Below are 27,642 nucleotides of genomic sequence, written 5' to 3'. Positions count from 1 at the left end.
GATGGACCAAGCCTCCTCACCATCCATCTGCAGGCACAGGAACTTTCCCCCGCGAGGCACCGGCCGTGAGAGCCTTGCGCTCCTCAGCTCGCTCTCCGGACCCACTGAATCCCTGCCGGTCCCCACCTCCGGCCAACCCCGGCGATTCCTGCAGTTCTAGGACTCACTCAGACCCCCCGGACAATCCAGCCAGCGTCGGCCGTCCTCTGGGCCACAGCCGACTCACCAGTGTGCCGGAACACCAACCTTCGAGACGGCAGCCGCCCAGCACTCAGGACTCGCTCCGGTGTCCGCTAAGCCCAAGACCGGGCGCCTCGATTTTTCTCTCTCGCCAGTACTGTCCCAGATTCTGCTCGCACTTTAGTCCCCGGCTTCAGTTATGGAGAAAGGCGGTAGCAGGCCCAGGCGCTCGCGGGGGGCACCGTCGATCGCAATTGCCACCGGCTTCTCACCGCTGTCTCCGGGGGGGGGTCCCGGCAGCAGGATCCGACCCCCAGCAGGTGTTACTGTCCCTCCAGACGGCGGAAAACAGGAGTTTACCCCTGGGCAGCACCGGAGCTCAGGCTTCAGTCAACCACCATCTTGGCCGGCTAGCCACGCCCCTCGTCTGCATACATACAGAAGTTATCTCCATTGTCCTTCAGTAGTTTAGCTAATGGTGACATGCACATATTAAATAGCAGAAGAGATAAAATGAGGGCTAACAGGACTCCATTTCATGATATTAGATTCTGATTCAAAAGGTGACAAGTGTAACAGACTGAGTTAGATTCATAGGAAGGCTGAGAACCACATTAGGGATTGATAAACACAGCCCAGTATCTCCAAATGGGATACCAGTAAAGCATGATCAATGGTATCAAAAGTAGTAGAAAGATCTAAAAGGACAAGAACAGCTGCCTCGCCTCTGTCTGCTTTCCAAATAAAATCATCCAACACAGAGACAATTACCATCTATGGGCAGTGCCTGGCTCTAAAACTAGCTTGTTTGAAATCTAGAATGGCACGTGTTTCTACGAATGGTTGGAAAGGGTAAAAGACATACTTTTCCAATATTTTTGCCAGAATGGATAAGAACGGAACGGGCGGTAGTTATTTGGATATGATGCTGACAAGGTGGGTTTTTTCAGTAGATGTTTTACAAGAGCATATTTCCACATGGTAGGAAATAGACCCTGCTTTTGTGACAGATGGAATAAGGAAACTATATGTTATAAGATTAGTAGAGCTATCTGCTTCATGACTGCCATCAGGCAAGGTCCCTTAGGCGAACCTCTCTCTCTCTCACACACAAAGTCAACAGTAGATGACCTACAATAACATTTGTATATTGTAGCAAAATGTTTATTGGAAAGTTACCTCAATAATATATAAAACTATATTCTTGTAGAAGCAGTACAGGATGCACTTTGATACTCTGTTGTAGTTCCAGGCCCCATGAACCAATAACAAGTTCTTCAGGTATTTAAACTACAAGTAAAAATTGAAAACATGGTCAATACTGTACATATATCATACAATGTACATCAATAAAGTATTACAAAAGGAAATTGTTGCTTAGCTAATTTAAACAAGGAAAATGTAATGCAAACAATTAAAAAACGGTACTATTTCATACAAGTTAAACTGTTTCTTGTGAATATTTTGAAAATGCTTTTAAAGCACAGTTGTTCCAAGGAAGGTATTACTGCAATTTACAATCATAAACAGGTCTTTCTCTTACGAATACATTGGGGGGACATAACTGAACTAGACAGAGGGTAAACAGGTAGAGTAAGTAAAAGGTTCTGGGTAGCTTTTACAGGAGGCTACAAGGTTAAAAGAAGTTAATAAAGACGTATTAAAGAGGTAAATTGTAGACAGCTGTACCATATAGTCGGTTACAGAGATCAACATCTGCATATCGTTGTTGTAGTTGTTAGTGAATGGAGAACTTTACAGTGGGAAGTCAGACGAGAAAGCTAGGAGTGGTTGTGCAGAATGCAATTAAATACGAGTTGTCGGATGTTTGCTAAATTAAAGATCATCCATATGCCAGATGTCTCAGAGGAATGGCGAGAGCTTCATCTGAAAAGGCTTACAACACAGCCCTAAAATATTCATAAACTACAGGAAACCAATGCCTTCACTTTCAAATGGGGTAAAAAGCCTGAAAAAATGTAATAATGCCCATGAGCTGTTAACTACCTTGGTTCCAATCCCTCCCGCAGTGGTACTATTTGCAAATTAACACCAAATTGCCCCTTTAAGTTGTAAAGGATACCATCATCTCCTAGGAGGAGGAAAATACAAATAATACTCTACCTACAGTGGTACAAAACATTGTGCAAACGCTGCTAATTCCTCAACTGACTTGTCAACAGAATAACACATTCTAAAACAAAAAGTATTTAGTAAGGACGAGAGAGTCTGTGGGCATACCGCTATGAAAACTTAACAGACCATTATAAGAAAGTATATTCACTCCAGGTGTGTGCAATTTTCACACCAACCAGTTCGCAAAAGGGAGTGCGATTTTAGATGTCATCTATGCAATAACAAGTTACCCTGTTTGATGAAAATAAATTGTACAATCGCAGGGGCTCATAAAGTGAAGTGCCTGAAGAATAATAATTAAGCAGATAACAATTTTAGCTCTATGATAACACACAAGGGTACAGCCGCAAAACGATATTGTAGCAAAAATGCCAATCCATCTGATTACAGACACAGAACGATTTCAGTTGTTGTACTCACCCCAACCGACAACTTATGGCATAATTCTTCACTGGGTCTAGTCCATATCCAACATAGATTCATGCTTGGATGGGCTCAACTATGTGTGTGGCTGAGGTAAAATTATCGGGCTGGTCACCAAAAAATCTAATTTAATGATGGTACCCCTAATAAGGCTTACAACAATGTGTGGCTGTCTAGAGTTATTAACTGGCCAAACATCATATTTAAAGTCAATATGTTTCAGCCATTCCGTGGTGCCCATATAGGTCAGCGGTCTTCATCAGGACTATAAAAACTGAATATGTAGACCACAATAGTTCCAGGAGACACAACCTAGTGGTAAGGTGGCACTCAAAAGTAGAGACAGGATTTGAATCCTGGCTTCATTACTTCATCCAAAGATGGTGTGATTTGGGGAAAATCTATTTCTCTTGTTGCTGTTAGAAATATGTGCACTTCAATGTTTATGTGTACTGCCTAGAATTGCCTCAACACCATGTTTTCACTTACTCTGCCCATTATAGCTTGGTCTTTTCTATATGGTTGGCAGCACTTACATAATATCGTCTTATGTAAAGCCCCAAAATGTCTGAGATGCTGCTACTGTAATGATGTTCTACACAAAGTGCTATACATCTCTTTGACTATCAGTCAGTCTGCACTATCTTAAATATCTAGAATATATAAGTAAATATAATAAAGAGATGGGTTCAAGCTAAATGTTTTGATGAAGCTTCCATTCCACTGTACTCTATGACAAATGAGCGATGAGGATGGGCGTGGGTGCTGTTCTGCTTTTTCAGATGCACATAAGAATAACATTCCCTGGTACTTTGGAACAACTCTTCAGAGCTACCCAACTTCACTATAAAAGTTCAATTGAGAAAATGTTCTTTAGGTGGAAGAAAGCCTATCCTTAAATGCCTGTAAGGAACAGCTGACCACAAATGGAAATACTGGACATTCCAATTGGATGTTTATCCTGGGCTCAGGATAAACTTTCTGAACCAACAGAGACAAAAGCATTACATGCAGCACCATCATGTATGGCCTGTGAAAATATATATGAGGCCAGCTGAGGCAGATTGCTCTGAAAGTGCAACAGACAATTTACGTAATAAGAACGAAAGTAAGGTATGTAGTAGGCCTGTGTTGAAGTAGGTTCTAGGGCAATTACAGTTGACAAAACACAGTTGTGAAGCATGATCAGAATTGTATAGAAATTGTGAATGTCCAGTGCATTACTGACGTATCTATTCGTAGTACAGGTCGCAATATATATCTGTCCTCTAACAGCACAAACTGCTCTCTATTAATGACTGGTCTTTAGTAAAAATCCTTGAGTTTACAAAGTCAGTGTTAGTAAAGCAGTCTCCACAAATCTGTGTTAAATCAGTGCATGGAGTTAGGTAAACTATACGAGCCTCCCCGTTATATCAAAAGTAGTCTCACAATATTACATGTCTACAGTGATTGAAAATGGTTTAGTTGAAAAGAAGTGTGGCAGGTTGTAATTCTCTGGTTTTAGTGAATAAGTGAAATAAGAAGAAGCACAAAGGTTTAAGACAGCCTAGCACTCTACAAATTAAGTGAGCTCCCTAAGTCACAGAATTGAAACCTTTTATGAATCACAGAACCATAATAGGACCATGATGGCGCAGCATGATGGTAGCAGAACAATGAAAAGAAATTCTTATGACTCAGGAAAGATATATCAGGAAATTGGATACTATAACTTAACTGAATTTGTTAAACCTACAGGTGTCTAGAGAAATGCAAAAATAGAACAGACAAAGCAGCATAAAGCTGCCTCTTCAAGGTAAAGATGAGTATGCCAATAATATATTAGCAATACTGATCATCATTAGAGCCATTATACCAAAATGTTAAAATTCGCATACTGACGACCAAGGGAATGAACTATATAAATTGAGTTTCTTATAATATCTACAGCAAAAAATATATATAATATATGTATAATGCAACAAACAATGTAAACAATACACTATATGAAATCATTCTGGGGATATAACGAAACACTAGAGTCCTATGCTCTTCCCTTGCTAGATTTTAAAGCATTTGAATTCTATGGAAAAGGGGAAAATAAAAAGCAGAAAATAAATCGCAAAAAAGAAACAAATTATATCAATTCCAGTGTGTGACTTTCTGAAATTCCCTATAAACTAAAAGTGAAGACTACTGTAAACAAGCACTGACAAAGCCAATGTGCCTCGCCTTGAAAGTGCCAGTGATGAGCTACTAGCTTGGTCAAAGCTTGTTTGTGTTACCAGGGCTCAAACAAATACAAAAATGGCCGCTGGTGCATCACAACGCATGCATACTGACGGGCGCCATCTTGAAAAATATTTCCTTTGGGAAAACCATTCGAAAATGTTCACCAATCACCACACGTACATGTATGGGTGTCCATCATGGAATGATTTTTCTCGAAGAAAGCTATCTCTATGTATTATTTTATTGTTACTATAGGCAATAAACCTTTGATAATATACAGTTCACGCTGTCTGCATTCAATACATAAAAAGGATTCTCTTAAATCTGCACAGAGTGAAAGTTTCAAAAAAGTTACTCTAACTCCATAGGTGAGACTTATGGGTAAACAACAGCTGTTCTGTGATTTCTTATTAAGGAGTATGTTTGCAAGATGAACCTCACTATGATCATTAAATGTACCTCTGTGGAACTGATGTATGAAAATGTGTCACATTCTCATTTGACAAATATTTGTTGTAGGTTTCTCGAAATATAAATAGACATACCTGTGCAATTGAGTAGTCTGATGAATTAGCGGCCTGTAGTCCTTCATTTCCACTTATTCCCACACCAACATGTGCTGTTTGTATCATACTCACATCATTTGCACCGTCACCTATTGCCAAAGTAATTACTTTGACTTGTTTTTTCACCATTTCCACAACTTCAGACTTCTGAAGTGGAGACACTCTGAATAAAAATGAAATAATTATGATTTGGGATAGGTAGCCACATTACAAAGTTATTTTAAAAAACCATAACATGCAGCAGAATTTTTACTTTCTGTGGGTTCATAAATATCACCAGGAGCAGTCTAAAAGAATTATGACAGTCCAGGTTACAAAGCACCCCTACTAGCCAACATTGACTCGTAACTATATTAGGCAGAAATGTACATTTCCACATGTAACGTTTTTTTGCTCACAAGGAGAATTCTATTACCGGAGAAGCCAATTCTCTGCACCCTCAGGTCATTTGGAGGTGTCCAGTACCAAGGAAAACAAAATGACTCCATTCTTTTCATAAGCATTTACAGATGAGAATGGCCATTAAAAATATTTGAGAATATTTAAAAGCACACAATAACGGATCCAACATATGGCATGTGAAAAGAAATTAGAAGGCACTCTATAAAGGTTACTGGCAAAGCTATTTTTACCTGATTTAAAATGCTGCTTGTCATAGCTTTGCAATATGTCACTTTTAACTTGTGTATATTCATCCATGCAATGGTTTTTATTAACGTTGCATGGAATAAATCAGTTTGACTTAAGAGTTTATTGGGGTTTGTCAAATATGGTGTTGTTCCGTGGTTCTTACTGTTTATGATGCAATTGAGCTGTAGTGTGTGTAGATCTCTTAATGTCTGGGTCTCAACCGAAGCAGTTGCTGCATTTTGGTGGACAGGTGGTGGTTTCTCCTGTTCTACTACATTATACCCAGGTTCATCATTTATGAGCCTTCTGTCGTGTCACTTGCGACGTACAGTCAGAGGATGCAACTGGTCTCGGGGTCCGGAGACTGAGAGGACCTGCTGTGTCGCTGCACCATTATGGATTCTTGTGAATGTACAGTATGGAATTTTAACATAGATAACCATGGCCATTTTAGTGCACAACCTGGAAAAACTTAGGGGCTGATCACGAGTCTGGCAGTCTTGCGACATTGTGACTCGCAGTGGTGCAGCAGTGGTGGTCCACCGTGGTGCCAATTGTGACTTCAAAAGTTGTACGAGAGGTGGAACGTCGGCTGCGCCACCGAACCGTCGTTCACTGGTGGTGGCGCTGCTGCGCCACAACCCAATATGCTGAGCAGGGCCTGGCACAGTCCCACTCAGCATATTACACGTTTTTTTACTGCCAGTCTTTTCATGGCACAGCCCCGCCATGAAAAAGCTTGCGGTGCAAGAACAAAGGGGGCCCCACAGGGCTCTCATAGCCCCTGCCATGGGGATTAATTCAGGAGGGCACAACATGTGCCCACTGTCTGTATTCACACAAAGTTCCAGCACGGCATGGACGTCACCGTCCATGCCATGCTGGAACTTTATTGCCGTTCCCATAGCAGTGGGAAAGGCAAAAGACCGCCGGCAGTATTACAAGTTACACATTTTTTACTCATAATGCTGCTGGTGGTCGCTGCACGGTTTTGGTGCAGGGGAGCTGGCATTGAGCATGCGACGTTGCGCCAAAGTCGTAATCGGACCCTTAGTCATGTTCCTTCCAACGATCAATTATTGGCAACGCCACCTAGCAATGCACATGACAGTCAACACATTTGATACATTGTGTGCACACTGCACCAAGGTAAATAACTGATCATGGGTGTCATTGTTAAAAATAGGAGATCCAGCATGCCGTATCATCCAGGTGTGCAGTGGTACATGATGTAGATGCGCTGATGCTTGAACACCATTACACAACCAGCATGTTCAATTCAAATACTTGATGCAATGGTTCAGGATGCATATAATAAACAACCCTGCAGCCTGCGAATCTTCGATAAACTGTGAAGTGAGAAGGGAGGAAATTAAGGAATAGTGTAATGGTTTGTCAATTGTCTGTTTCCGGTGGATGGCATGACTAAAGGAGGCTACAGACTCCCAAAGGTATTTTAATGAACAAATAAAAGCAGCAGACATAACCTAAGTGGGAGCATACATAACCGAATTGGGAAAAAGAAAAACGTATAAGAGGTGGAAGCCCGTTATAGCGAGCTAGACAATTAACATTCTCTGCAGGAACCAGTGCAATCATAATAGAAGGGTTTGCTTCACCGTCTCCTTTCTTAGCATTCCTAGTGATACCACATTTTAACAGGGGGTGTTAGAAGGAGGTCTTTGAAGCATATCATGATGCAATAGACTGGGACGTTTTCACTAATGAAGGGAGCCTTTTTAATCCAGAACTTGGGCCTCAAAGCAGGAGTATTTTAAAAACTACCAGTGCATGTAGTCAAAATGCGCACAGGCGAAGAAGTGGAAGACACTGTAGGTGTGGCGGATTGTTGACACAGTAGTTGACTATGCCATTATCGAAAAACCGTATGACAAGTGGTATAGCCCTGGCAGAATGTTGTTTTAGAAAGTTATTGAGAGCATTAGCTGTCACAGGCAACTACAGAGACTGCAAGTACGGAATTATCAGAGATCAGCTAATGGAAAAGGCTAACAGCAAAAAGGTAATAAAGTATATTTTTCCTTTAGCAGACCATTTCTCATTTCATATGAAAACCAAATTTACTTCATTCCCATAACCTATCATTGAAACGCCACTTCACTCTACAACACACAAAGGAGAGGGTGCAGAGACAGGATACGGAGTAAAAAATATTGAGTTGCACAAATATGGAGTCATTAATATCGTGGTTCAGAAATATCGTCAGCAAGAATATCGTGGTCAAGAATATCGACTTAAGGTAAGTAATATCTAAGTGTTTAATATATCGTTTGTAAAAATATAGTTGTTAAAAATATTGTTTTTTATTAAGGTTTTGTATTTTAGTATATATATATATACATATATATATATATATATATATATATATATATATATATATATATATATATATATATATATATATATATATATATATATATATATCCATCAAACACAGATTTCCGGTGAAAGCCAGTACCTGCTCACGAGTGGGTCGTTTTTAGGGTTCCGGAAGCCCAATATCTTTATCCAACCATTCTCCCATCAGGAAAACACGTAAACGACACACCAGGAGTTGCTGTGCTTGAAAATTTAATAGGCAGCAAAAACAAATGCCTATTAAATGTTCAAGCACAAGAAGTGTTTGTATTTTCATTATATGTGTTACATTTTTAGTGGTTATCAATATTTTTATTTGAATTTTGAGTTTTTAATTCCGTAGCGGGTTGTGCATTTATAGGGGAATAGGGTGGGAAGTAATTTAATTATATTACATTTATTGATTTTTTATGAATTAATATTTGTTTAATTGAGATGTTATAGAGTTAAATGTGTAAAATAAATTATTAATTAATAATTGGTTGTTAATTTTAATTAATTCATTGGTAATTAATGATGGTAATTGTGTCATTAATTATATATATATATATATATTTCTTTTGTATGTTCTTATATAGCGCTCGATCACCGGGGAGGTATCTCGGCGCTTGCCTTGGGAACCCGTCCTGGCTTTTTCCCTGTGAGATAGCCCCTACAGGGCATCCCCAAGGTGAAAGCCAGGCAGCTGCGGGGGGGCCGTTGTGGAGATTAAGCAAGCTTAATGCCCAGAGTTGCAGAGTGTGAACCCATGATTAGGTCAGGCACCGAAGCGAGAATTGTCGAGTCCGTGGACATTTGAGCTCAAGACCCTGCCGCGTCGGGAATTGAACCCTGGTCTGACCTCTGCTTCAGGGTCTGCCTGCTCTAACCAGTGAGCCACACTCACTGTGCTGTGTGCTCTGGTGTTTAAAGGAGTAAAGGGTGGGAAGTAATTTGGATTTAATTAATTGTTAATGAATGTTAATTATTTAATATTTATTTTGGGTAATTGTTTATTTTTGTGTGTGCTGTTTTTACTTTTAAAGGGTTAAAGGGTGGCTATTATATACATTTTAAATACTTTATTATTAGCTGTTAATAGTAGTAATTTTAAATTGAAAAATAAGTCTTAGTTGTGTTTTATTACTTTATAGTTTAACTTTTGTGTGCGTTGTGTATATTATAGTGTTAAAGTGTGTGTAGTCAATTAATATTAATTTTTTTATTAATATTTTTCAATTGTTTATTAATGACGTTAATTATGGAAGTACATTTAATAAAAATTTTTGCTGTGTTTTGTTATTGGTTATAGGGTAGGAAATAAAATACATATATTTATGTATTCATTTTTCTGTTTGTAAATATTTTCTAGTTTTAAAGAATTATTTTTTTATAAATGTATTTATTTGATATATTATTTGTAGGTTATTGTTATGTTATTAATATAATAATACGTTTTATTTTTATTTATTTAATATATTTGATTTGTCGTTTTTTAAACATTGTTTATGTTTATGATTTCTTTACTTTTTTAATATATATATATTTTTTTTAAACTGTTTCAGTGTGAATAATAATTTTTGTCTCTCCGCTACCCAACACTTTCCCTAATGTTGCACTCACTGGAGTGGGAATAGTAATTTGTATCCCTTCGCTGTCCAACACTTTCCCTACTGTTGCACTCACAGGAGTTGGAAAAGTAATTTTTACCCCTCCGCTATCCAACAATATCTCTACTGTTGCACTCATTGGAGTGGGAATAGTAATGTGTACCTCTCCGCTATCCAACACTTATCCTACTGTTGCATTCTTTGGAGTGGGAATAATAATTTTTGCCCCTCCGCTATCCAACACTTTCCCTACTGTTGCTCTCACTGGAGTGGTAATAGTAAACTTTACCTATTTGCTATCCAACACTTTCCCTACTGTTGCTTTCACTGGAGTGGGAATAGTAAACTTTACCCATTTGCTATCCAACACTTTCCCAACTGTTGCACTCACTGGAGTGGGAATAGTAATTTTTACCCCTCCTCTATCCAGCACTTTCCCTACTGTTGCACTCACTGGAGTGGGAATAGTAATTTTTACCCCTCCGCTATCGAACACTTTCCCTACTGTTGCACTGATTATATTGTGACATTAAGTTTAACTATTTTTTAATAGTTTAATGTCTTAATTTATTATAGATTTTTGTTTTTTATATTTTAATATATAGTCTTATTTTTTATATTTTAAACTTTTAACATAAATAAAAATAATGGTTTATTGTTTTAAAGTAAATATATATGTATAAATTATGTTTGTGTGTTTTTTAATTACGTTTATTCGTTATATTTTATTAAAATGTATATTAAATGTATTTTATGTTACAATTATATTTAATATTTAATATATATTATTTTATATCTATAAAAAAGTCGATATTTTATACATCTATATGTTTTACATCGAGATTTTTTAGTTGATATTTTTGCACTTACCTGTTTAAGTATAGGAGTCGATTTTTTTTGTTGTCAATGTTTTTTACTATTCAATATTTTCTACATCAATATTTTTTACATCGATGCAGTGTCAGTGAACCAAGGGAGAGTATACTCTTTTCGATATAGTGTGCTACTACGAAGATGTACATATATAATTCTAAAAAGTACTTACTTAAAAAAAATATTTTCTTTTAGCGTCTTATATTTCAACACATATAAAAAGGATGATCAGTTTGTGACATTAGCTAAAGAACATATTCATAGATAATTTAATCACATAGTTGTAGCATAAACATACATTTAAAACACAAGCATACTGCAAATAAAGATGAAGAAATAAGGGGATTGAGAGTATCTACAAGACAATATGCTTTGTCATGAACACAACCTATCCGTGACAGTATTTAATTAGGGCTGGGACACAATAGATTGAGGATAGTTCATCTGTGTGCCAACCCACGTCACAGATTAAGAACCTTAAGCGTCAACACATTTCGTTGGTATCGTTCTGGTTTACACCATCTTTATCAAGACCATAATAATAACTGTCATTGTGTATATTTCAAAATCAATACCATACACCTTCCCGGCTGTCCCATCTGATTTTACTGGTAGTACTTGCTTATAAATATGAGGATCTCTTTAATCATACAAAGATTCTTTATAAAGTTATTTTCCCAATTGTAGATGAACCACTGAAATTCAATGATTTCTTGTTACAGGGCCATCTGGTAGATGTGGTATATTTCCTTTATTACAACCAATGTCATTAGTTTTCCCATCAGTGGTTATTGAATCATACCACACTTTTGTTTGGCCTCCCTCCTGAGTTTACAGCACTTGGTCACGTCCACTCAGATCCAGCTGTTCTAATTAGAACGCATTCTCTTAGTTGAAAACAGAAACCTATTCCTTTTCGGAACCCTTGGCTGTAGTGGCACTTGATGCAGCCAAGGCTTTCGACAGAGTATGCTGGGTATTCCTCTGCGAGGTCCTGAGGAGAATGGGCTTTGGGCACGTCTTCATTTGGACTATGATTAACTGCTACCAAGGGGCTTCTGCAGTATTCCTGTTAAATGGTATGTTAACAGCAAGTTTTAACATTCAAAGGGGAACAAGACAGGGCTGTCCCATCTCGCCCCTGTTATTTAATCTATATATAGAGCTCCTCGTCCAAGCAATAAGATTAGACGAACAGATTACTCCTTTCAGGTCCAACCAATATTGGCGCTCTATGCAGACGATTTGCTATTGTATACTAATGACCTGGCTGAGGTAACACCAAGGGTTGAAGCCCTATTGGAAGAATTTGGCTCACACTCGGGATATCAAGCCAATACATCCAGAAACCACAGTGATGTGTTGGAACATCAATAACTGGGAGGGCAGAATAAGTAAAGAGTTCAAATACCTGGGATTTACCATAGTCAACAACTTAGACAAAATTCCACAGATCAATCTACAAAAACACATCAAAGAAGTGGATCGTTTATTTTCTAGATGGAAAAAATCTCCCCTTGACCATCTTTGATAGGGTCAACTTAGATAAAATGGTCATCCTTCCTAAGCTGACTTATTTGTTTAATGCTATCCCCCTTAACTTTCCTAGTAAGGATATTGGCAAAATTCAAAGCAAGATTGGAAGTTTTATTTGGGCAAATAAGAGTGCTAGACTGTCATGGAAGAAGTTGAGACGTAAACTACTGAAAGGGGGTGTGGCTCTCCCAGATATTGACTGGTGCTCTGTTGCTTTCCAATTTAAAAATGTCAGGATATGCTACTATCCTATGGGCTGAATTGCTTCCATGAAAAGAGCAGCATTGGTAGTATCGGTGGCGATCGCTGGTTTAAGCAAGCGGTTTGCTCTGCACTTCAAGCTTTGAAGAATTATTGGAGGAGCGTATTCAGCGGCACTAAAACATCCCGGGAAATGTCTCAGTGCGGGAGACACGAAAAGGAAAAGGAGAAGCCTCTGCCACTTGTGACTGGTACGGCTAAAGGGCCAGGGCAACGAGACGGCTCAGGACCAGGGGCAACGCCAAAGATACCGATCACTAGTAAAAAGCTGACCCCTGCAACTAGCGCGCTGTCAAAGGCTCAGCAGAAGAGAGCAGAAAGAGCCGAAAAGAAATTGGAGCCAAGATCGACACACACCATGGCAAGCAAGACACAGAAAGAGATACAGCAGGATGCCGGCTCGCGCGGAAAAGAACTACCCAGTTCTCAGCGGGCGAACCCCCTCCCCCTCCCCAACAAAGACATGATTGGTCTTAGGCAACCCACCTTAACAGAGTCTTTTGCTGTCAAACTACTGCCTAACACCCCGGGTCCAAACGAGGAGACAGCCAGCTGTACGATGAGTCATCCTCCTTGATAGATGCTGGATCGGAGAAAGCCGTCCCCGAGGACGCCAGCGTCACGGTTGCTGAGCAACCGGCAGGAGCGACCCCAGGAGACACGCTTCCCGCGGAAAACGCCAGGCACACAGAAGGAGCAGCGAACACCCCATCGGTGAGCGGGGGGGTGGACCTGGGGGGACTGGAGCTACTTCTGAGACTTTTGAGGCTTTAGAAAGACAGAATAACACGCGGATGTTGGATGCCTTGCTGCTAGTCGAGGCAGGACTAAACACTGCTCGCAGCTAGAGCCAGAGTAATGAACATAAATGGAGGAGCTTGATAAGCCTGGACTCACAGCATGAGCGGGCTGAGAGTAAGGGATCAAGAGGGGGCTTTCCAGAATTTTTTTCTGTTAATGAAGGGTCAGACTCCACCTGCACAAGTGACCGTGAGGGGGAAAGCTCCGCAGACCTTTCCACAGACTCAGATAGAAGTGGAGGTTCCAGGGAGAAAAGCACGCACAAGAAAAAGAGACTTGAGGCAAGACGGGAAGGAGGGGGAACCCCGGGCAGCATGAATAAAAAACTTTCATGGGACTACTCAGCCACCTCTGGTGTATACCAGGAAAGCACTCATGGAGAAGGGGCGAGTGGAGGGACGAATACAAGACCTCCAGCGCAGAATGTAACAATGGATCTGATGTTTAATACGCTGAAACAGATACAGTCTGAGGCCAGGGCGGAAAGCCGGAGAGCAAAGCAAGATACAAAAAAAGATTCAAGCATCGCTCAGGAAAATAAATAAGAAGTACGAAGAAGTTGAGGAGAGGATTTCGCAAGTGGAAGAAAGAACTGGCAGATTGGAAGATGAGGCAACAGACTGGCAGGCTTTCAAAATGGAGCAAGTGAAGGTGGTGGAAGATCTTCAATGGAAGATTGAAGATTTTGAAAACCGCCAGAGGCGTAACAATGTGAGTCTTCTTGGATTAGAGAAAGGGGTGGAAGGGCAGGATCCAAGAGGGTATGTTATCAAGCTCCTGAGGGGAGTCTTCCCTGAGTCCCAGTGGCAGGGGAGACGGAGGTCCAGAGAGCGCACAGATTCCCACTAACACTGAAGAAGAAACGAGGGGGTCAACAAGATATTTTGCCTAGGGCGATGTTAGTGTTCTTAGGGAATTTCCTGGCAAGACAGGAAATCATGGATAGAGCTAGGCCTGACTCCAAAAAAACATATGACGGGGTTACATTTTTTGCTAGGCCCGATTTCTGTCACGTAAGAATTGAGAGAAGATGGAAGTTAAGGCAATTAGTCACCCCTTTCCAAAAACAAGGCGCTGAGGCATACTTCATGTTCCCGGCGAAGCTAAAAGTCATTAACGGGGGGCAGACTAGGATGTTCTTCTCAGAAATCAAGGCGGGGGAGTTCCTTCTGGAACTTACAGAACAGCGCAGGGGGAGGAACAATAGAGGGAAAAGCTCCGTTAAAACTCCATAGGATAGATATAGTTTATAACCAGCTCTAAATTAGGATAGTAGACATGGGCAGGAGAGAGAGGCGACACTACAACCTATAGAGGCTACACATAGGTCATGCTTGACCTATTTGCCCGTAGAGGGGGGGGGATCTTAGGGGAGGGGGGAGGAGAGGGGGGAGCAGAGAGGTAAGGTGGGTTATTTGGTAAATATAGCACGAGAGGAGAAACTACACAGTCACAATTCTTTTTGGTTAAAAGCACTGAACACATTAACTGAGGAGTGGTATAGTGGGGATATCAGGAAGGAAACATTTAGCAAGTATAGATGGCATTAAGGATCGCCTCCATAAATATTTGTGGTTTAAATGATGGGGGGAAGAGACAGAAAGTTGCTGCTATGTTAAGAATGTTTAAATTAGACGTAGCCTGCCTCCAAGAGACTCATATAGAGGGGAACAACAAATTTATGTTGGATCAAATGGGATTCGATGTGCTTGCATATACAAGACAAGGATCTAAGACAAGGGGGGTGGCTATACTAGCTAGGAAGGGCGTCTTCAAAATTAAAAGAAAAAAAGAGGATCAATGGGGGAGATGGGTTATGGTCGAGGGAGAATCAGCTGCGGGATCTTTTACAATTGTCTCTGTTTATGGCTCTACTGATGATGAAACAGAGATTTTGAATTCTTGGTGAAATTCTATGAATCAGCACAAATCCTACAGAAAGAATAATTGGAGAAATATATAGCAGCTTTCAAATTGCCCATAAACTAGCTTGATATCAATAAATTAACATTTCCTGAATATCAAGAAGGAGGATTTTTTTTGTTTACTTTGAGCTGGAAGCAAAACAAGCAGTATTACAATGGGCAAACTTTAGTGGATAAGGTGGAAGCACTTGGAAGGTAAGGATTAAGAGAATTTAAATGTTGTGACTACTTTTTGAAAAACTCAAGTGCCATAATGTTTACAGCCTACATCCAAGAGGGTGACGTCTACAGGTTCTTACCTCTTGGTGTCATTTTGTGAGGGTATGGTGTCACACACTTGCATTCATCACCCCTCAGTGAGTAGATAAGGGTTTACTGGTCCTGAAAAAATGCCACGATCACTCAGACATTAAGAGGCATGAGACATGCAGACCCACATCCTTAATTCCCACACGACAGAAAGGACCATTATATCCATTTCCTGCAACATTGAAGGTTTTTATTATGACATATGAACCCGCCAATTAAAATAGGTTTAATGGGCACTTATGGTTATTATTAGATTAAACTTTCCTACACTCTACTCACCCTCTTCACTCCCTACACTCATCACAAGCCCATACTTATCATTGGCAAAAAGAAAAGAACTCTGGCAAAGACGCTCCCCCGCAGGACGCGCTGGGCATTGCAGCTCCGGCCCAACGAAGGGCTGCCCGATGATGAAGCATGACACCCCACATGTGTGTAAGGGCCCTTGTTCCTATAAGGAGTACTCCCCTCTAGTGTTTACCTGGTAAGAACTCCCACACCCCTTTTCCATAGGAACTGCATACCTCTCTTTTCACAGTTTAGCTCTTGGGGCGCGTATACTGGACCTCCCTTCCCTGTGCCCCAGGTCCTCCTCGTTTTGTATACTTTTTGAAAAACTCAAGTGCCATATTGCTTATACCCTACATCCAAGAGGGTGACCTCAGGAAGAGCAACTGACTATAGGAATACCCAAAGGAATCATTAGGGGAGGTCTTGCTCCCAGAGAATGATGTGAACACCACTTCCTCCAATCAGTGGATGTCTCAATGGTAAAGAATTGAGTCATATTATTCCCAATTGTCCCTAAAATATTAAAGACCGAATGGAAGGAGAGGAGTATAAACTCTTCCACATGATTTTGATACTTTCAGCACCGGTACAGGCTAACGGATCACTATGAAAGTAATGATAAGCACAGGAAGTGCTGTTCAGTCAACCTTAATAAAAGCAGCCAGGGACAACCAACACTCATTAACAAGTACAGATTAGAGCTGGATGGGTTAATGGGCGGATGCAAAACATCTCATGACCCTAACTAATCTCAACTGGGGTAGGGAAACACTTTGCAATGTTTGCAGTTCAAGGCCCTCCTTCACTTGAACAGATGATGTTGGGGTGGTACCTTACCTATCAATGTGAGGTTCTGACTAAAAAGCTGAGTGGACATGTACACCCATCCAAATAAAGAAATACAAAAGATTATAGCGAATAGGCAGTATCCTTTAAGGGCTTCAGATCAGCTGGCCAGAATCACACCTTCTGTAATTCACAAAGGGGTGAGCGTGCAGTATCCCACAATTCTGTCCACATTTCTACACTTAAATAGGAAGAAAAGTGCAGTTGCCCACATTTTTGTTTAGGAAACAGACTAAATATCAGCAATCAGGACAGTTTTTGGTAATCTGGTTTGTTCAGTAAGAGACAGAAGGATTCAATATGTGACAGTAAATAAAACACGTAAATGGTGCTAAATTTGGTGGTGATGACAACAAATTCATCATGCTTAATAAGGTTGTTATCATCTGAGTTTTGTTTTAATGTCATAGCAGGAAACATTAAGTAATATACATCAGCCTGTGTCATACTTTTTTTACTGTGTCTAGTAGATCAACAAATGTTTTCATAACTGCCACACACCCACAATTGCCAGAGGGAGAAATAATGATGTGCTTTTCATCTGAATATTCCTAAACAGTTTTAAAACTCTTCCTGCACTAGCCTTTCAAAAGTAACAACATTTTTGGGGAGGATTCCCTGAGGGCCACAAACATTTGTCTATCGCAGAAAACTCCAACAACTTTAGGCAGATTCACTCCAGGAGATGATCCAGTGTTTCCTTTAGAAGTAGATTCTGCCAAGTGATGTGTATGCTGGAATAACAGTTTGTAAAACAAACAGAGTTCCAACAACAGACTCAGAGGGAGCTGTGGAAACCAGGAGTACTGTTATTGCTGGGCTTTATAGCCAGAAAGAGTGGGAGCTCATTCTGCAAGAGGATAGTAAATGGAGGATTGCATCATCAGCCAGGGAGAAGATCTTTTTTTCTGACTACAGGCAAAACACGCAGTGTAGAGGGAGATAATTAAAAAGGAACTAATCCAACTGAAAATGGATGCATCCCTGTTGCATTCAGTTAGAGGAACTCAATATTTTATTTATTTATTTATTTAGAAGTTTTCTATAGCGCTAACAAGACCCGAAGGTAGCAGAGCGCTTTACAGTAAAAGGAATGAAAAGGTGAACAAAAAGACACATAACAAATAAAGGCGATCATCGAATGACAATTAGGGAGGAGGAGAAGTTCGTACAGTAGGACTTCTTGGTAATAGGATACAGAGATATCACATAGTTTTGGGGAATGATGTTGATCCTAGTTACCCAGGACCTAGGGAACGGATGAGGAAAAAGGATTTGAGTTGGCTCTTGAATTCCGCATAGGACGGTATGGTTCTGATATGCGGGGGGATAGAGTTCCATATTTTGGGGGCATTTTCTGTGAAGGAGCAGTCCGCAGTTTTCTTCTTTCTGGTTTTTGGTAGGATGAGCAGCAGGGAGTTAGAGCTTCTCAAGATTCTACTTTGGCCAGCTTTTGTGAGTTTGTTTGCCAAGTATTCTGGTTTTCCGGTGTCTTCATGCAAGTGAAAGCTGAAGAAACCTTCCTGATAATGAGCCAGAGTTAATATTCTGCATCTGCTAGGACTTGAGTTACACATTACCATGCATTGTGATTTCTCTAATTGCACTTTCATTATTTGCCAGGAATAACGTTTATCTACTCTATTAGCCAACAAAGACTTGTTCTTCCAGTGTTTTTAGATATCTTATTGCAGTTGAATGCTAAGATGATCCTGTGTTATAAATCATGGTATCAACATTGCAGTCTTTCACTTTTGACTTCCACTTTCCACTGCACTGGAGGTGAATTTGTATATGTTGTATACATTTTCTGACTAGATTTATTCATACAACAGCTTCAATTCCTTTCTAATACCAGGTTGCTGCATATCATAGTGCATTCAGAGTTGGTTGATGGATCTACTTTTGTCTTTCTTGGCTGAAGTAAAATCAGAATTCAGCCATTATAGGAATAACTGTTAAGAGATGACAGCCCCTCCACTAACATTTACGGATTGATATACCATGTGCTTGCTCAAACTGTTGTACTTTGCTATTCATAAAAAAAGAGTAGAAAGTAGAATCTAAACTTATTATAGTCATGCAGGTTTTGTATTCAATATTGACTGAAGTACAACTTGATGTGTATCTTACTAGTGAAAGAGAATTTGTCACGAGTAGATACAATTGATGAAATAGTAATAACAATTAAATCACTTACGAAAATAACGGGTTTAAGCTTGAAATACAGGAAATACATCAAACCAGATGAGGCTTCCTTTAATATATGGAGCCACTACAGTGCAAGGATACTTTCCTTTGGAGATGATAAACATTTATAACTGCCAAACTTACATGGCTTGCACTAAATTGGCATCATCCTTGGTACAGAGGACAGGAATATTTCATTGTAGTGTAGTGTCTAGAGTTCCTTCCTATTATGGCTGTTTTGCTCATGCAAGACCCCAATTTGACCATTAAAGACTTCACCATCAACCCATAAAGATTTGTGAAAACTGTCATGATTGCTATACAGGTTTGGCCAACAGGAAGTTCATTTTAAAATGTAGTGCATCAATACTGAAAAACTTGTCACTCAATATACTTTGTACACTGGATTTATTTTGCATTGTAAGGTAATTACAACACAAAACAAATTAAAATACTTCTATTATTGACATTGATATGTTTGGTTATAATGAGAAAATCTGAAACAGGTGCACTATTGCAAAGAGAGGTCTGCACAATCTTGAGTCAATTACATCTGGTGTGCTTAAGAATGATAAGCATGTGCACTGTGAGACAAACTGATGTAGCAAAGCAGAGGAGTAGTCAATTGTGCTAATATTTACATTAGTAAGGATATAAAAGGTATTTGGCGGTACATAAACAAGAGGAACATATGGGCCAATTATATTGTGAATTTATTGTGGCACAAAAATAAGTTGCAACAAAGACAGTGTCTCAGATGTCAATCTGAATATCTTCTAACAGATAGGCTTACCTGCAACAAATAACTGCTTTGCATGACAAGGCCAGATCCAGGAAATATTGTCTTACACCAAACGTCAATGCATACTTGAGTGATTTCCCATCAATTATAAGAGCACAGTCATTTTCTTTCCTCAAAGCATCACCTAGTGTAACACAGTGATGACTGAGAATCTCCCGTGTGGCCTGAAAGACATGGATAAGAAAACACATCGTCATTACTTTTCATAAGTAGACAGAGCATCAACTAAATGTTATCCATCGATTTAAAATGACTCAATAGTCAATTAAAAAAATTGAAGTAAATGCAGCAAAAAGGTTGATGTCAAACAGCTGAATAACAGTACCATACATAATTCACTTCATTTCCACATATAAAAATCACATTGCTACATTGATAGCTCTAGAATAAATTCCAAAGCCAATATCAGCTTTCAAAATCTATAACTATAATGATTAATAACAAAGGTGCCTTTCTCACATACTAGGATGACTAGAATCTAGAGGTTTCTCTAGGAGTATCATGAAGATAGTAAAAAGTCACAATGAAGCTGATTCACCAAGGAAAGGGTAACTCTATGCATTGTTGGTAGGCTTAGGGCTAAAAGTTTTAGAGTTACTACTTTCATGATGTCACAAACATTGAACCGCTCACTTGCAGAAATACACTTAAAAGAGGGTTTATAAAACATGTTTTTAGTACCTGATTAATAAAATAAGTAACAACTTCATGCAATTAAAATATATAAATGTAATCATGCAACATCAAAAGTGCCGGTAATAGGGCACATTTTGTAGGGAAACAAATAGCATATGTTTGGAGAACATACCAATAAATTTGTTTTACAAAGCAGTTGTGGCCCAATTTTTCTAAATGGTATAAAGTTGTGAGATACGTTGAAAGGTCTTGTTCGGGAGAATTCTGCCTTCTAACAGCACATCTGTTCCGACTTGTTAATAAAATAGGAAATGTATGAGGCACATAGTTGCAAAAATAAGCTGAGGGAGTTTTAGGTAACCTACCGATACATATGGGAGATTAGAGTTGATAAATGTTCCTTTCTTTTATTCCCTTTGCCTACAAAAGCTTAAAGTGCTGTACGTGTGGGCATATTAACAAATCAGGTTCTTACTCTCTTGGTTTCACTAGACTAATTTGACCTGAATTCTTGAAGGCTCCAATGCTCAGCACAAAAAACAGCATATGATAGATATAAACAATATTTGCCTGAAATAAAGATAACTTACAACAGTGACACCTAAACACAGAGGCACTACATGGGACTAATAAAAAGTATAACAGCAATAATACATATTGTGGACATACCCTGGCTTTGTTTGAAACAATATACACATATTGGTTTAAATGAAAAAAAGTAGATGCTCTAGTAACTGTACAACCAATGAGCACAAATATAGCATTACATAACAATCTGTGACTTTGAATACCTTTGTGAACTATTCATATAAACTGGATGATTAAATAGTCTACTCAATGAATTCACTATACCTCAATTTGAATTCAAACTAAATCTTTCTTCTTGCTGTCTCCACCAGTACTTGACACTGTTAACTGTATTGTGCATCTCTTAAGTAACAGAATGTAAATGGCAGGAGTCTGCCCGCGGAATTTGTGGAATTTTTCAGACTCCGCGTTACTCTTGTAACACAGAGTGGGTGAATTCCGTCAATTGCTGCATTGCATAATTGTTTTCCCACAAGGCTCCATAAATGCGAGCTGGTGAGTGAGATTTGGCATCCCAAGCAATATTTTCTAACACGGGTGGTTGCGTTCAGAGGGATGCTTCTCGTGGAGATTTGCTGGCACTCAAGTAGATTTTCTACTAGAGCAGCAGCAAAATCAACTCGAATAGCCACACTATCTTGTGGACAGCATGGTGCCGTTCACACTGATTTTTCTGCGCTGCTCACACTACTGGTGCTAGATTGCAGCACGACATGCATATTTTCTGCCCATTGGCGGAACAGCAGAATCTCACTGAGTTTTTATGTAACTCTGGAAGTTCCACCCACTCCTAGTAAATGGTTAACTCTAGGGCTACACAGCTGTCACTGCAATTGGTATTGGTCTCTTTTGCACTTTTTCTTGAAATCTTCTATTGTTTAAGGTGCAGCTTTTGATGCAGGCTGTATTTAAATTCAGTAAAAATGTAAAACAATTATTCGGATTACAATGCTAGTACTGCTGATGATATATCTCTATGTATAAAATCTAAGAAAAACTACATGTTTTTGTTTTAAATATTTATTAGAACAATGCACAGTAAACCACAGAAGTAAGCAATAATAATACATTCCAAACTATATTTCATGAAGCAGATCACATGCTTTCAGGGACCACAGATATAATCTCATTACAATGCATCCTGTATCCCTCCACTCTGTACTGTCTGATGACAAGCCCGCTTCAGGAAACCTATTACTATGTGAAAGTTCAATCAAAACATCTCATGTACATGGCTCCAATACTGTTCACTATATACATCACAACAAGGGCCTTTCTTATGCAGACTCACAAATATATTAAGACGAACCCAGGGCACCTCTACCATACATGAAATGCATAAGGGATGTATGACATTTTCATTTTCAAAAAGTAGTTGCAAATAGTGAATGCCCTGACTTTTTAAGAATGGAAAATCATTTTGCAAACTTTTTTTGTGATCGGATTTCGGTCTCAAAACATTGATACATACCATACTGAATCACTATTTATAAGGGACGGGCTAATAAATCCATTTCCAAATAGCAATTTGTAATGCCTTTCTAAACCCATTATGAGATTTGGTAACCTGGTACAGAATAGCAAAATAGGTTTAGTACACTTAAAAAAGCCACTGGCGGTAAACACATTTATGATTTAGCAAATTGCAGGGTTTGCAACTGCTAAATGCTTTTACACATCTGACCCATAATCCTATAGGAAGGATAGGAGGAAGACTTCATATCCTACAAAGAGTATGACCAAGTAGTTACCCATCATGAAGTCACTATCAGCTTCACCATTTACATTAGTAGAAGCAATAAGCAACTAAACATACTGTTCCTTTATAATGGTCATGTCAGATGTTGCTTTTTTACTAACCTCCCATACCTCTTAAAGTGAGAGTGCTAGGAACCAAAATAAATACTACCCGTCCGTATAGACAATGTACAAAATATATTGAGAGGGGAGGCATCAATCCCCCAGTTAACTATGTTCACCATCCTGATAGACCTGTCACCCAAACTGCTCAATCATATTGGCAAAGATCCCTGTCTTTGTCATGTACCAGTGTAAATGATTATGTTTGTTATAAGTAATATGCGGCGAGGCCCTATACTTTGCAGTCATTCATACCTTACCATCATTCAGATCTCTACGCTGCAGAGAGGGGCTCTAGATTGCCTGAAAAATCTGATATGGATAGTTCAACCTATGCACAACCTGCTTATATGATGCCACACTGAAAGGTCACTCAATTAGTTTTCATGTGTGAGAGTAACCCTCTGCCTCCACATGCACAGGATAGACATGTTGGTGGCTCCACAGCCATAGCAACAACCAAATTCCAATCCCACAGGGTTGGTCTTATCAGTATCTAGTGCAGTGCTTCATAAACGTTTAGCCACCACAGCCTCATTTGTAGAACAGCAAAGTTCACGGCCCACTTAGCTTCAATGGACACAAGGGGCGTGATTTTTTAATGTAACTACAGCATCGAGTGGGAGCGTGTTGTCATTTACAGGCAGCCATATTCCACTTAAATGGCCACTAAATTTGCAAAGACATATGGTTTTACTGTGATAAACTATATTGCACACAAACTGAATGTGTGGAAATCGGGTTTCAGCGAATATTTATCATTTGTGCATCACCAAGCAAAGTGTCTTGCATATTTTGAGCCTACTACAGGCAGCCATATTCCACTTAAATGGCCACTAAATTTGCAAAGACATATGGTTTTACTGTGATAAAACTATATTGCAGACAAACTGAATGTGTGGAAATTAGGTTTCGGTTAATATTTATCATTTGTGCAATACCAAGTAAAGTGTCTTGCATATTTTGAGTGTACTAAGATCTTTGTTTCTGTAACACTTCAAGATTTACAAAATTATGCTTTACTTTTGCTTTCCTAACTGCTGAATGTGTAAAGTCCATTTACAGTTATTTACATTTATATCCTACAGTCCAAAGCACTCTGTAACTTACAACATTGCAGCCCTGCAAATAGTAATAGCTAAATACGTAGTATCAAAGCAGCCGTTTGCATATTGTGTTTTTGTCGATTTTACCACTGGTTTTGATTGGGTAGTTAGGCCAACCCTTTGGACTAAATCAGTGAAGCTTGGAATACCTAACAACCTACTCACCATAATTATATCATTACACTCTGCAACATGGTGTAAAGTCCAATTGGGAGAAGAAAAGGGACTGACTTGGTTAATCCCTATGAGGAATGGATGAAAGCAAGGGTGTGTTCTAGTCCCCATTTTATTTTCCCTTTATATAAGTGATCTCCCAGAGTGTTTTCCAATAATTAATAATTCTTCGCCAACATTAGCTTCAAGTGACATACATATTTTAATGTACCCCGACGGCGTAGTAATCATGGACCTCACTCTCACAGGCCTAAAAAGAAACTTAAATGCTTTAGATCATTATGCTAAAGAAAATGTCCTCATTCCAAACATTTCTAAAACAAAAGTCGTTCCCTTTAGAGGGAGAAAGCAATGTCTCCACTTTAACTGGACAATAGACGAAAAGCTCCTGGAGATTGCCAGAAATACGCTTACTTGGGGAGAATTTTAAATCAGACTGTACAAAATTCCTCCCATCTTAAGCACATCGGTATGAAGGCTGATGCTCACGTCAGTGCACTACAGAGAGTTTACTCTTCCTCGGGGAATAGATACTTTTCAACCCTGCTCGAGGTCTATCGTTCAAAAATCCATCAATTTTAACATATATATCCTGATCAAGGCATGTCATCCATTAAATGTAAGAGAAGGGATTTTATTACATAAACTGTTCAGAGTTAACCAGTCAGTCCCTGTCCAAGCAATTTGCTTGGAGTTATCCATAGTCAGTGTTTACGCAAAAGCTATAACAAATATACTTCGCTGGGCCTATAACCTCCTACTGCAAAGCTAGGGTCTTTAACCCTTTGCATGCTGATGACGGAACCGATCCGTCATCAGCTGCGGTGGCGCTGTGCTGATGACGGAGCGGTTCCGTCATGGCCCACCCGACGCTTGCGCGGCGCGAATTCTGCGCCATCGCTGAGCGTTCTATTGAGCGGGCGGGGCCATGATGGAACCGCTCCGTCATAAGCACAGCGCAACAGACGCTGGTGACGGAGCGGTTCCGTCACCAGCATGCGCCCGCCGCATTTCCGCCCCGCCCCCTTAGCACTTCGGCGGAATAGCCGCCGCAGTGAAGGGGTTAAGGTACATTTTAAAATCGGAGACTTTTAGAGACGATTCCTCACATCATACTTTAAATAAAAATCTTAGTATTGCACTAATCCAGTCCAGTTGCACGATAGCACTTTTGAAAGCTTGGACTCCTGGACACTTGAAGCTTTTTTAAAGAAGCTGTCTCCAAGAATAATCTACGAACTGGATGTAGATCATTGTTCATAGCTAAAACACTTTGCAGACCTCCCAGATAGTCTAGAATACAAAATTGTGCAACAATATATACTTTTTTCTGTAGAGCACATCGTCAGGTGTGCCATAATTTTAATGAAGTTGGGGATTCTTCCCTTATAGACCCACACTTTTAAATGGGATAAATCAGAAAGCTCCACAGGAATGTGTGATGTATGCAAAGTAGGAGTGCAAGACTTTGTACATGTGTTGCTAGTTTGCCCAAATCTGATTTTGGTAGTGGCCCGGCGCCGGTATATGAAGCCTATATGGTTTAGACACAATCTCTGCTCTGCACAAAGTTTATTTGAGTTTTGTAAATCACCATCGCATGAATTTGCTTGCTATAATCTGTATACATTATTAATAAGTTTTTAAAAATTGTTTTCACTTTTAACTATGTATTTGTTGAATTCAGGTGAAGTCTAAACCAAATCTAATAAAAAAAATCTTGCAATCTTGTATGATGCCACACTGAAAGGCCATTCAAATAGTTTTCATGTGTGAGAGTAACCTTCTGCCTCGGCATGCACAGGTTAAACATGTTGGTGACTCCACAGCAATAGCAACACCCAACTTCCAATCCCACGTGGTTGGTCTTATCAGTGTCTAGTGAAGTGCTTCATAACCTTTTTGGCACCACAACCCAATTTTTAGAACAGCAAACTTCCACGGCCCACTTACCTTTAATGGACATGAGGTGGGTGATTTTTTTTAATGTAACTACAACATCGTGAGTGACCTATAGTTTTACTGTGATAAAACTATATTGCACACAAACTGAATGTGTGGAAAACAGGCTTTGGGGAACATTTATCATTTGTGCATCACCAAGTAAAGTGTCTTGTATATTCTGAGCCTACTAAGATCTTTGCTTCCATCACACTTCTAGATTTACAAAGAAATATGCTTAATTTTTGTTTTCCTAGTTGCTGAATGTGTACAGTCCATTTACAGTTATTTACATATTTTTGTGTTACGTTTATATCCTACAGCCTTTCATTTTACGCTCCCTGTACCCCAGCAAGATTGTCACAAAATTAAATTCAGTTTTCATTCTCTGACTGCAAAGTGAGCGGAGTTTGTAAACACCAATCCCCATGTTAAAAAAGGCAGGAATTTGTCAAAAGACAGCCTGACATTTGACTTCTGTCGTATGTGTTTGAAGTGCAACTCATGTGACAAGATTAATATAGAATTTAAAGGCAGCTTTATTTATTGCTTGAAGATTCCTGCACCACCAGTGATTTGTGAACCACAGTTTGAGAAACACTGATCTTATGAATCATACAGTAGGGTGAGTGCTGAAGAATATGTCGGTTTGATGCCATTTATATATACACCCCAGTGGACCATACCTGGTTCCAATATATAGAAAGGGAAGGACAATACTACAACCAATGCGTCAAGTCCCCCATTCACATTTCATCCCTCCAGCATGCCGGTGAGGGATTTCGGCCTTATGAAGTTTGTAAGGGGACCAGTGTCAGTCAAGCAATACTTTGAAAAAACTGAATTTCAGGCTCACCTCTTGAAGTTCATTTAGGGAGCTTGTCCAAGATGTGGACCTCTGGGTCAGCATCAGAGACTCCCAGAAGGTATCTAGGAGTGACCCCAAGAAGGGTGGGTCAGGTTCCTTTCAGCAGAGTGAAGGAGAGGTCCAGGGTGACGTAAACAAGTCCCAGGGTAAAGTGTGGGGAAAGGGTTCCCATGCACCTTCTGAAAATGAGGAGGGCACGAGGGTTCTGGTAGGCAGTGGCCCAGGGTATCCAATTTACAACCCCACAGCGTTGAGGGTTTCCAGGTGGGACACAAGCAGGGAGACTCTGTCTGTCCTAAGAAACCACTCACTGGTGGGAACCCTACATGGGTGGCCAATGTGGCCTTACAGGGGAAGTAGTACTTAGGAGCAGGCGGTAGAATATGCCCTCATCTCTATTGCTTGGGAAATAGACTCAGAGGCTAGGCTTGTGATACCAGAGGGTGGGAGTTGTCACTTCCATCAGATCACAGTGAATGGGATCTGTGTCACTGCTCTGGGGGATACCGGTGCCAGCC

At 39.7% G+C, this 27,642-nt stretch overlaps 1 protein-coding gene across 1 annotated transcript in view; it reads right to left on the bottom strand.

Moving 5' to 3' along the window:
- ATP8A1 (ATPase phospholipid transporting 8A1) overlaps positions 1–27,642 on the bottom strand; it is a 780,070-nt gene that overhangs the window by 189,934 nt on the left and 562,494 nt on the right. Inside the window, exons 25-27 of the mRNA XM_086963885.1 lie at positions 19,943–20,115; positions 5,499–5,682; positions 1,360–1,470 (exon numbers count right to left, since the gene is read on the bottom strand). Coding sequence (XP_086820011.1) covers positions 1,360–1,470; positions 5,499–5,682; positions 19,943–20,115 — 468 coding nt within the window. The remainder of the gene's footprint in view (positions 1–1,359; positions 1,471–5,498; positions 5,683–19,942; positions 20,116–27,642) is intronic.

Source organism: Lissotriton vulgaris, chromosome 3_1, assembly GCF_964263255.1.
Source record: "Lissotriton vulgaris chromosome 3_1, aLisVul1.2, whole genome shotgun sequence".
Classification (NCBI taxonomy): domain Eukaryota; kingdom Metazoa; phylum Chordata; class Amphibia; order Caudata; family Salamandridae; genus Lissotriton; species Lissotriton vulgaris.
The sequence above is the reverse complement of the archived record's forward strand: the minus strand, read 5'-3'. Positions and strand labels throughout refer to the sequence as shown.